The sequence below is a fragment of the Juglans regia genome, chromosome 16, assembly GCF_001411555.2.
Source record: "Juglans regia cultivar Chandler chromosome 16, Walnut 2.0, whole genome shotgun sequence".
Lineage (NCBI taxonomy): Eukaryota > Viridiplantae > Streptophyta > Magnoliopsida > Fagales > Juglandaceae > Juglans > Juglans regia.
The window spans coordinates 23,091,441-23,102,709 of record NC_049916.1 but is presented as its reverse complement, the minus strand read 5'-3'; the positions used below and the strand labels follow the sequence as shown (position 1 = coordinate 23,102,709).

Sequence of the window (11,269 nt, the reverse complement as noted above, 5' to 3'; positions counted from 1 at the left end):
AAAAGAAAAGAAAAACCCAAGTAATAATGATGCTACGTATGGGAGAATAAAAGGACACTATTTGGCATTCGCTTGTGAGGCTACAGAACAGAAATGTGGCAGATTGAAGATAGATTTCCTTGTCAATTCTAATTAAATTTGGTGTTGTCCTTTTTAGGTGAAAAATTAAAAAAAATAAAAAATAAAAAAAGGACCTCAAGATTGCGATAACTTTTACGAAAATGATATATGTACGTCGCACAATTTCTTTAAAAAATATATTAAAAAATTGATATGATAAAAAATTAATTTTTTATAATAAATATATTTATTAATTTTGAAAATAATTATATAATATTTATTATTCTATTACTACATATAACATTACTCATTTACGGATCGAACCAACTCGAGTCACTGTCCCTCTTTATATCAATGCGCTTGAATTGAGAGGGAAACAACAAAATCGCGGTAACAAAGAGCGCTTGAGCTCAACCAGAAGAATCGCATTGTGGTCACATGAGATGAATCATACCTGTGGGGCAATGCTTAGGTTAAGGCCATAGGTCGACAAACATAGTGTGGTCGAACTCGACCAATGTATATACATACCTCTTGAATGATATATTGTCGTGTAAGAATGCATTACGGACATCAAGTTGAAAAAGCGGTCACCATGCGCGCTAGAGATGGAAAGTATGGAGAGTACTCAACACATCACTTATACATGCATGGAGTATAGTACATAAATGGGATCATCAAGTCGTGTAAATGATATAAAAAATTAGATACAAGCTGAGGTCACAAACGTTGGATACATATGTTGTCACGATGTTTTTCTAAACGTCATGTTATTCTTTTTATTCCCGTGAATGTATGTAAAAAGGGATATAGAAAGGATGATAGACATTAATCATAGGAGGCTAATTTATTCAATATAAGGTATTTTTCCTCATTTAACGGCTTCATTAGTTATAGTTGAGGCCGGGCTGTGACTATGGGCAGGAGAAGTGTCACCACTGAGCATTGCTAGACAGAAAGGTAACCATGCTCCACCAGGGATGCAATGCACTCATCAAACATCTCTTGTATTGATTTGAACTTGAATCCCAAACTCTCCAACTTCGATGTGTTCAATTCATAATATGGTCTGTTTAGTTGCTCAAACCTGAAAAAAAAAAAACCCACATTTTTTAACAAAAAAATACAATAAATAATTTATTAAATTATAATAATATTTTATTTAATTTTCAATTTTCATCTCATCTTATCTATATAACGAAACGAGATTTACAAGACAAGAGTGTCTAAGGAGGAAATACCATCTACCTTTTTGGAATAGGCAGGGAAGGATATCGAGCAGCTAACAAGGATGCTAACTCATTATTATCTACAACAGTAGAGCTACAAAGGTATCGTCCGAAAGCAGCTTCATGTTCGTAGACAAGGATGTGGCAAAGTGCTACATCATCTATGTGGACATATCCCATCCTTCCATGCCATTGGAATTTCTCCGTTTCCCCTGTTTTATTCATTCCAAATTTTTAAAATATATATATATATATATATATATATATATATATTAGAAAATTAACAGGAAAATAAGTATTTTTGAATCCATAATCCCAATTGGATTTCAAGGACCAGTCTAAACTGCAAGCTACCTTTAAGTAAGCCAAGCACATCTGATGCAGTAGAACACAAGTCTGGTGGCAAACTGGGTCCAATGACGAATGCGGGCAGTACGGTCACCAGGTCGATCCCATTTTTGTTGCAGAAATCCCATGCTGCCCTTTCAGCCAGCGTTTTTGATAAAACATACCATATCTTTAGCAATGAATCAATCACCATGCCCAGAAGATGACAAAATAAATGTTAGTTCATGGTTTAAGCTAAACTGTTCTCGTGCGGTGTGAGTCATTCTCTCCCTTAATAATAGTGAGTCAAACGCGTGGAATATTTAATTAATATGTAACCTGTAGTCTCTCGCAGAGTTCGACAGAGCTCCAAGATGTTTCATCCAAAGGTATATTGGGGTCAAAATCATCTCTTGCCCTCGCGGTTGAAGAAGATGAGGTGAGAACTACACGCCTTAGAGATGGATTCTTTTTGCATGAACTTAGAACGTTTAGTGTACCCTGAATAGCCGGTTCCAAGATTTCTGCCTGTTGGTGAGAATGGGCGAGAAAAGCACAATAAGGCACTGGATGTTTCCAGCTTAATCAATTAGTCTTTTAAGATCTGATCCCTACTGATCAGAGAGACAATTACACCGAGTTTCATGCAAGACTACATGAACTGCTATCTGGGCGTTTTGGTCTCTGATCATTTGAGACTGGAGAAAGATGAGAGTTTGAGATATTCAAGCAGAAGAGAAATAGGCAAATAAATAGACCCTACATCATTTCTATTAGCTAGCATGGAAATGTTCTAGCACAATAAATATTGTAAGGTGCAATTCATATGTCTATATCTGTTCCATTTAAATGTCTCAAATTTGGATGAGAAATTTGAGAGAATCTGGATCATTGAGACAAACCTCTCATTGCTTAATTTGGTGGCTTTAAATTATAAAACTGGCAAGCTGCAGACTCAATATGTCAGGTATATATATATATATATATATATAAGAACATGCCTTTGGATCAGATGAAGGTTTCAGCACAGGAGAAGCAATGTGGAAAACACCATGGCATCCCATGATTGCATCGTCAAAGCTGCCCTCTTCCATTAGATCAGCCTTCACCAGCCGGAGTCTCTCCCTCGCTCCTTCCAACCTCACCAGATGCGCTGATTTCTTCTCATTTCCTGCTCATGCATAAAGACAAACTCACGGTATTTTCAAAACAACTAATTAAGAAGCTAGAATGGGAGGGATGATACATGCAGTAGCCGCGCGCTAACATTGCTTGTTTTTCTTGTTTTCTGGGGAGGGGAAGAAAAATGAAAGGTAGAAAAACCTGGATCTCTAACAGTTCCAATGACATGATATCCAGACAAGAGAAGTCGCTTAATTAGCCAAGAAGCCAGAAAGCCAGAAGCCCCTGTCACACAAACTTTGCCCTTAGATTCGAGCTTCCCATCCATTGTCTTGGCTACCAATTAAGACCATGCTTTCCGTCATTTTATATATAGGGCATGCTGCTTTCCCTTTTGCTAGCTGTTGGGAAACACCAAGAGCATGGATGGTAGAGGTTATGTTGTTGTTGAGAGTTTCCAAACGTATGGAAGGAGAAGGTAGCTAGGCCATCTGTTGAGCGGCTTCGCTTCTTCTTCACGCGGGGAAGAAAATTTGCTTCAACACCTCAAACTTTATGCATGATCTATAAAGTTGAAGGTACAGAAGTACATTGAGAAATTAGGAAATACGCAAAAAATAGATAGTTGTTTTCTTTAGTTTCCTTTCAGTGTGACGAAGAGAGTTTTGAGCCTTTTTGTTGGTGCACATAAGAGAATAAAGTTTGAGTTCTTTTTATTTACGAAAAATTTTCTTATCAGCCACTATTCACTACTCCACATCCCACACTCTATAAAAAATACCCACATATCCTATAAAAAAAAAACTATAGCTGTGGGATGTGAAAGTGAATAATGATTAATACATAGAATTTCTCTTTTAGAAAAAACTTCATAATACTTTTTTCTTTTATTAAAAAAAAAGAATCTTTTGTTTATGAGTGAGATTTGAGTGTATTGGGGTTTTGGGTTTTAATAATTTTATCAATATTCTCGTTCATATTCTATTTTTTTATTGGTGAATTTCTTTGTGATCATCTTCACCAGTGGATATAGTCTTTGTTCAAACAATAACCATTTAAATCTTAATCTCTTGTGGGGTTGCTAAAATTTATTTATTTTTATGTGTCGACTTCCTGGCGATCTTAAAAGTTAAAATCTCCATTTGTCACGACACGATCCATTGCCTGTTGTCGTTGTTGTTGTTGGCGCTGCTGCCTCCCTTCACCAATAACAGGATGATCAAAGAGAGAGAGAGTTGAACACAGAACCAAAACAAGAAAAAAAAATTGATGTTTGTTGGTAGCAATACATAGAATGAAAATGCCATGACATTGATAAAAAGCGGAGGGGGAGGCATAGGCCTCCTAAAGGCTGATCCAAGGAAGTTCCATTGCAAATTAATTGTCATTTTTAACTATTTTTTTTTTTGTACTGCTCAAAGCCTTGGGAGTTGGGATTCATCGGGGTGGGCAGCGGGAGCCCGCCCACCGCACCTCTCCATTTTTTAATATAAAAAATTATAATTTTTAATATTTATATAAATATATTATATATAGATATATACAATTGAAGTTGAAAATCACACTAATTCCACTTGTTTATTGATCTCTCAATGCGATCTTAAATTGTATCTTGTGTGAACGGTCCAAACCTAACCGTGGACCAGTCCGAAAATTGACACTAGAAAATCTTAATGCCTTTCTATTAAATTTAAAGACATTTATGACCGATGGACTTTCGTCCGAGAACTAAAACGACTTCACCAATCAAATTATTTGGCACTTAACTTATGAGATTAATCTCACAAGTTTAGTCACATTAAGATGGAGCATAAATGTGGGTCAAAGGCAACAGGAAAATCCAAGTAATTTTAGATTAAAGAGAGAACCTTAATTAATGAACACGAGCTCTATTCCGATCATGGACCAAATCTACCTGTCCCCGGGAGAGTCCATCTTGCCATTCTTTTACCTCCAAGGGCTGCATTTGGTTGTTAGCTACAGAAGAAGCTGTATCCACCTTTCTTTGTAATATAGCACAGTTGATCTGAGTCGAACTCTTAAATGATTCTGGATACACGATATAATGTGCAAGAACCTTTCACCATGTGGGGTGAGCCAATGAGGTCCTCTAAGGCACCTTGTCTGGTCTGGGTTGAGAGCCTGAGACAGGAAACTCTAGAATTGAAAGATGAGCAAAATCTCTAGTGTCAGGTAGTCCGGTTCATCTAAAGTATTTCTCAAGCAAGTATTACGCGACTCAGACCATCCTCAGTAAGTGACGTGCCTTTCTCAAGCGGAATATTAGCTTAGGAATTCTCTAGTTGCTAGAGCTCTGCACCCACCACCAAAAAGGTCAGCAAATAAAAAACCTTAGTTAAACTATTCATCCAAATAAAAAGGAATTGAAGTTATTTATCAATTCTCTTCTAACTAAACATCTTCTTTTCAAGTTTCAGTTTTTATTTTTATTTTTTATTTTTTCCGTTTTAATTTGATTTCAGTATGAAGGGAGAGGTAAAAATAATTGGTCACTAGACCTGCAAGTTAGATCGATACATTCTGCATCTAACAGGCCAACTAAGTGCCCTCGGTGATCTTCAACATCCTCTATAACTGGTACTTGACTCACACCATGCTTATTCATGATAATTTGAACAGAAAGAAGATCCATCCCAGGTGTAGCAGTCCATGGTACTCGACATATTTCTCCATCCAAAGTACACATTTCAGATACCAAAAGCTCCTGTAATAGAAGTAAGCAAGTAGTCAAGCTTACACGGTGACAAAAGGGTGCAGAAAGAATTTACTCACTTATGGTTGAGGAACACGAGAGACATTTTGGTGAAAAATCTGCATTGGAAACTGTAATGTCTAGAGCGCTTTTGGTTAACAAGTTTTTTGTTCTGATCTAACAGTAAGGCTGGAAATTTTGAATGTTCTCTAATAAAACATGTATTTTCAGAGGTACCTTGTCAGTTCCAATCAACTGACTACCTCTCTCAACTTTTCTTATCCATTTGAAATGAACTTCAATCTACCTTCCACAAGAAATCATTCTCATTTTTCCATTCTCTTCCCTCTCCTTGATTTGCTTTGTGTTTCTTCTTTAGAAGTGATTGGAGAAGTGTTATTTACCTTGGTTCTTTTGCTTCTTGCTTTCACAATTTTGCTGAACTCTTCAATGCCTCCAAGTGTCAGTAAACCAATCAAGATGTTATGATCATTAACAATCATTGCACAGGACTGCTTCTCTGTAAGCATGAGACTCACTGTGTCATTAAGTGTACTGCTCATCAAGACAGTAACATATCTTGTTCTCATGGCTTCAGAAACAAATATTCTCTTTTCTAACTCTTTGGCTTCAATATCAGAATCATTTATACAAAGTGAACTTTCAACTTCACAAAGGTTACTCATATAAGATGCCTTTTCAGCGAGTGCAGAAGAAGATGCGCCAATTGTAGAAGAGGAAGACATTTCAGGTTGTGGGGTTGTAGTAGAACTATTTTGCTTGATTTTTTTAATCTCCTTGACATCAATTCTTCTCGTCTGTCCAGAAGTAATCCATGAGGATAGTCCTACTGCTCCAAGTAGCGGTAGAACTATCCGATAGTCTTGTGTCAATTCGAAAAGCAATAAAACTGCAGTGAGAGGAACCTGACACACCCCTGCAAGAGTAGCAGCCATTCCAACCTGCAAGGAGAAGCTCCCCATTGATAAACCGATCACAGTCTTTAGATATCCATGATAATCCAAATAACAGCAACTATAGAGAAAGAATGAGTGTTTATAGTCCCAAATGCTACATAAAGGCTTTTTATTTGGATGCGTAATATCAGGTAATTGATATATATATATATATATATATATGCACATACTTGGTAAGTGCTATATCATGTAGAGATTTAACGTAAACAAAGTCCAAAAAACCTCAGTTGGCAATTTTGGGCATCAACCTATTTCAACACTTGGCTCTATCCGCATCCACGCTTCATCTTAAATCTTTGTTCAACATGTCTTATCCCATATCTGGCATATGTTAGTAATTTAAAAGCACAAAAGTTGAAGTTGCTTTGCAAGGACTAATATCTTATCAGAATATACCATCATTTTTGTATAAACCATGGACCAGCGTGGTTGTGTACTATAATGTTCTAGGCTACCATGGCTTTGAATTGTACGGTTCTTATTCTCTAGTAGTTCAACCATACCGAACTTATCTACCACACTTGAATTATAAATCTAACTTTACACTTTAAACATATAAATATTAAATAACACGCGATTCCCCTCTCTCTCTCTCCCCATAAAAACTTGTAACATTAGCCTATAGCAAATAGACACATTAGATCCAATAAAACTTTAGTAATAGAAACTAAAGCAACTTTCCATCCATTGCCCTGGAAATATAGCATCTTTTATAAATCACAGTAGAGAATGGACAGGTTGTGACTCTTGGAGTTAATCACACCATAGGTTCACCACCATTCTTACCTTTTTTTCCTGTTGTTTCTATTTTTTACTATTTTTGTTTGCTGAAATAACAAGAACAAGAACAAGAACAAATATTTACTTGATTACGTGGAAAATACTAAATAGCTCTACAGCAAAGAGGCCAACTCCTTTTTTTTTTAATTTTATTTAATTTTATTTTTTACGTCGGGGAACCTCTCCAAGGCAGGGCCCATCGGACCCACCCCTGCAGAGTAAACCCCGGTCCCAATCCCATGCACCGCACTCTCGGAAGTTTCCCTACACGAAACTGGTTAAATCGCAAGGTGGCCAACTCCTTCCAACATCACATGCAATTTCTGTTCTCAGTTACCAAATCATAAACAGCAGAACCCTTCAAATTTATGAGAATTGTAGATAAAGTAATTCTTTGCTAAAATGGAAATGGCATAGAGCAGTACCAGGCCATATGCTTGGGGTGATGCCACTTCCAATATCGAGAGATGAATCAGAGAATTGGATTGAGCAACTGCAAGACTAATGAATTTCCCATATGCCATTCCTGTTGCAGCACCAATAAAGAGGGATGGGGCATAGTAGCCTCCCACTAATCCAGAGGCCCGGCACAAAGAGGTTGCTACTATTTTGACTGCTACCAGCTGAAGCAATAGATCAGCTGATAAACCTTTAACAAATGGTCGAGATTCTAACAAAATGTCAACATTCTCAAAACCCCAGTAAAGGATTTCAGGATATGCCAAGGCTATCAAGCCAACAGTTAGGCCTCCCATTACAGGGAACAAAGCCCGTGGTATGCCAATGGAACTGTGAAGATTCTCAACAATTACCAACATGTATGACGTGCACCTAGATAAGATCAATGAAACGAAGCCGCATAGCATACCCAGCAATAAGTATAGTGGGAGCTCTGAAAGACAGTTGAATAGCTTTGAGTAAATATCTTGCCTTTCTAACAAAAACTTGCTAAAACTCTAGAAACATTGAGGTGGCATTTGCAATGTTTGCTATCTCATAGAATGTTCGTCCTAAAAATTCTGAACCTGAAGAAAGCACCTGGTATGCGCAATATAAAGCTTAAAACCTATTATCAGTAGCAGACCTGGCCATTTGTCCTTTTTTTTTTTTTTTAGGGGGGGGGGTGTTGGATACATAAAGGACTTGCGATATAAAAGTTGGAAAGCAGATATGTATAAATATAAATGTTAGTTGAATACAAATGAAATAAAAATACCACTCTTGGGGAAGAAAAAAAGTTATAATGAGATTAACATATACAAGTTAATAATCAACGTAAGCACAGATTTTCTTAGCTGGTCCCACAAAATAGGTAATTGCGCGTGCTTAATCAATAAATAAATTTGAACTATCTTTCTCAGAGTATTTTATTTGGTGTAGGGGTTACTTTGTATTTTCATAAAATAAATTTGGGGAGAGGGTAATGCCTAGCCCGGGCTTGCATGCTTCTAGTATAGAAGGTATATCAAAAAATTTCAAAACTTAGGGGGCTATCACCCCCCTTTCCCCACAGCAGCCTCAATATGGCTCCAGCAATCCACCTTCTGGAAAACTTACTAATAAATTGAAGCCGGATTCAATAAAGAAAATCATGACAGCAATCAATGACACATATTCTAATAATATTATTGAGCCAAATTCCTTTCGAGAATAACCTAAAAATAAATTGATAATGGTGTGGTGGAGAAGGAAGTAATTCTGGTGGCAAATGTGCTGATGGCTATAGCAGTGTTGTGGTCGCAATCATCGGAGTGATGGTCTATTAACAGAGGAAAGAGTGTTACTGAATTAGGAAAGGGTATTGTCTCTTGCTCATCTCCTTTCAGTCCTTCAAATGACTTGTTCAACCTATGGTATGGATCATCAGACCAGGCCCCCAAAAATAAACCCGGTTATTCTTATAAATTTAGATGTCTTTTGAGTACTTTTACCAAACTTGGAGAGAGAGAGAGAGAGAGAGAGAGAGTCATGTTGGCAGCAGTAAAAAGTGGAGAGCAAGAGCTTTTCACAATTAAAGAAAAAGTACATTTATTCAGTGTGTTTCTGTGTTATATCTGCAATTAAAAAAAAAATCAAATTTTACCACTAGGTGAGCGGAAGTCATATTCTGGAACCTTAAATGCTGGTTCAGAACCAAGACCAATTTCGGAAACTACAGCAGCTATTACTGCACTAAGTATAACCATAGAAGTGGTATTTGTAAGCGATACGGACGACTCTGCTGGTGATGGCCACAACACTGACTCCACAGCGAAAAAACAACCAGCTACAGCAGCATTGAACCCTGTGAAAGCAAAAATTGAACTTCGTTGGTAGGAAATCGATATTGACAACAAGTAGCATGCAAAGAACATGGCTTACTGCGCCATGCGTCAATCAATGTATTGGCAACATGTTAAATTGTCAAGGATCGTGAAATCATTTTTTTAGAAAATGCTATTTGTACTTATAATTTTTATTTAACTAACCATACGTTTCAAGTATTGATATACTGAAGATTATCAAAACTTGAATTTAAAAAGAAAACTGATAAAATGGATATTGTATGTAGAATTATAATTATGCGTAGCATTTTTTTTTATATAGGTAGTCAAGGATCGTGAAATCATAATCCAAATAATAATGATGACGACGATAACACGAGACAAAAAAGATGTTTCATGGTCTCTTACAGAATGAAAGAAATGGAATTAAGTGGTATTTTCATGAGAATCATAACCAAAACAATATCTATGTACTTTTCGACAAAAATGTAGACCTTCATGCATATCAGTTTGCACAAGATATTTACCAAAACCTATGCAGAAATTAATGTAGACAAGAAAATTTTAAGAACGTTTCCACGATGACGTGAACATTATACTTTAAAGGAGGAATGACCAACCGGAAGCGATTCCAGCAGCTGATCCCGCAGCCACAAGGGAGAGCTTTCTATTGGGACTTTTGTCGAACAAAGTGCCAACACCTTTGGCAATGGAAGTGCCTATATCAACACTAGGACCTTCAGGCCCTAAGGAATTCCCCGTGCCGAGGGTGACACAAGCAGCGACTGCCTTTAAAAATGGTCTCAAAGCAGCCTTAACATTATTAGGCAGCGAAAGTGAAATGGTTGGTGCGGAAGAAGGGGGAGGAGAAGAGTCTCGTTGGTCCGATTGCAGAGAAGGATCAGCTCGAAGCAGGTTCAACAAGCTCACAATGAGGCCCCCACAAGCAGGGACCAAAATGACTTGCTTCCATATCACTTGAGTGGGCTCATCTCTCAACCACGAGGCACCTCGATACGGAATCCCATCCCAGGAAAAGTCACGTATCTCGTGCACCTTGGCCAATCAAATCAAAACACAAAACTATACTTTTAAACATTAATTCGCAAACATTAATTCGCATAAATTAATATAGTAGGTAAGGAAAGAAGAAGTCTGAAAGTGGTAATGAAATACAAGAGGGAGATAGAGAGATTGGAGAGTGAGACGCACTGCGTTATTGAAGAGCACAACGGCAACGCCTGTAAGAAGACCAACCAAGCAAGAGGATAGTATCGTCGCCGAATTAGATTCTTCTGCGACGGAAATTGCTGAAGCCGTTGCCACGCTTCTGAGCTGCTGTTTTTCATCTTCTTCTTTACTTCCGTCCGCACCCATATCATCCTCATCGAACTTTCCACCATCAGGCAGAGCAGAGGGAGGCCTGAGTCCAATCCCGGGTTCCGTATAGCTACTGCAATTGTACACCGGTGACGACAACGAGTTGTTGAGAGATTGGAGTGAAATTTTGTTGCAGAAAGAGGCGGAGATGAGGAGGAGCGGAGGGCCTGGTGGCTTCTGATAGAAACAGTGGCGCTTCAAATTGGCGAAGCGCCATGTCCATTCCAAACTCCGCATTATCTTATTTCTTTTCCGTTTGCAGCAGATTCACCTCTGCCTCGTTGTCTCTCATCTTATTTCAAATTGGTGACGTGGCATTCTATATGATGAAAATTAATGGACGAAAATCTGACAAATGTATTAATAATTCATTTCATAATTTTGAATTCCCGTTTTGTTCCAATCACAACAGTCACA

General features: G+C 37.6%; 2 protein-coding genes across 2 annotated transcripts; both read right to left on the bottom strand.

Annotated features, from left to right (window-relative positions):
• Positions 1 to 780: 780 nt before the first annotated feature.
• On the bottom strand, positions 781 to 3,198 carry LOC109006685 (tetraketide alpha-pyrone reductase 1). Its single transcript, XM_018986049.2, has 6 exons — positions 2,940 to 3,198; positions 2,618 to 2,787; positions 1,956 to 2,144; positions 1,644 to 1,806; positions 1,309 to 1,501; positions 781 to 1,147 (listed from the first exon to the last, which is right to left on the bottom strand). Exons 1-6 carry the CDS (start codon positions 3,064 to 3,066, stop codon positions 1,009 to 1,011), a joined length of 981 nt encoding a protein of 326 aa, XP_018841594.1. The 5' UTR covers positions 3,067 to 3,198; the 3' UTR covers positions 781 to 1,008.
• Positions 3,199 to 4,284: 1,086 nt separating this feature from the next.
• Positions 4,285 to 11,143, bottom strand: LOC109006687 (chloride channel protein CLC-e). The gene is made up of 7 exons (XM_018986050.2): positions 10,685 to 11,143; positions 10,093 to 10,528; positions 9,292 to 9,492; positions 7,634 to 8,100; positions 5,856 to 6,413; positions 5,258 to 5,463; positions 4,285 to 5,052 (listed from the first exon to the last, which is right to left on the bottom strand). The coding sequence occupies exons 1-7, from the start codon at positions 11,087 to 11,089 to the stop codon at positions 5,022 to 5,024; spliced, it is 2,304 nt and encodes a 767-aa protein (XP_018841595.1). The 5' UTR covers positions 11,090 to 11,143; the 3' UTR covers positions 4,285 to 5,021.
• Between the last annotated feature and the right edge of the window lie 126 nt (positions 11,144 to 11,269).

Excerpts from the sequence above, each read along its gene's own strand:
- LOC109006685 (XM_018986049.2), bottom strand. The coding sequence starts at position 3,066 with ATGGATGGGAAGCTCGAATCTAAGGGCAAAGTTTGTGTGACAGGGGCT. Across the intron at positions 2,788-2,939 it reads TGGAACTGTTAGAGATCCAG|GAAATGAGAAGAAATCAGCG; the intron begins GTTTTTCTACCT and ends ATGCATGAGCAG. Across the intron at positions 2,145-2,617 it reads AACCTTCATCTGATCCAAAG|GCAGAAATCTTGGAACCGGC; the intron begins GCATGTTCTTAT and ends TCTCACCAACAG.
- LOC109006687 (XM_018986050.2), bottom strand. The coding sequence starts at position 11,089 with ATGCGGAGTTTGGAATGGACATGGCGCTTCGCCAATTTGAAGCGCCAC. Across the intron at positions 5,464-5,855 it reads CAAGAAGCAAAAGAACCAAG|GAGCTTTTGGTATCTGAAAT; the intron begins GTAAATAACACT and ends CTTCTATTACAG. Across the intron at positions 5,053-5,257 it reads TGTATCGATCTAACTTGCAG|AGCTCTAGCAACTAGAGAAT; the intron begins GTCTAGTGACCA and ends TGGTGGGTGCAG.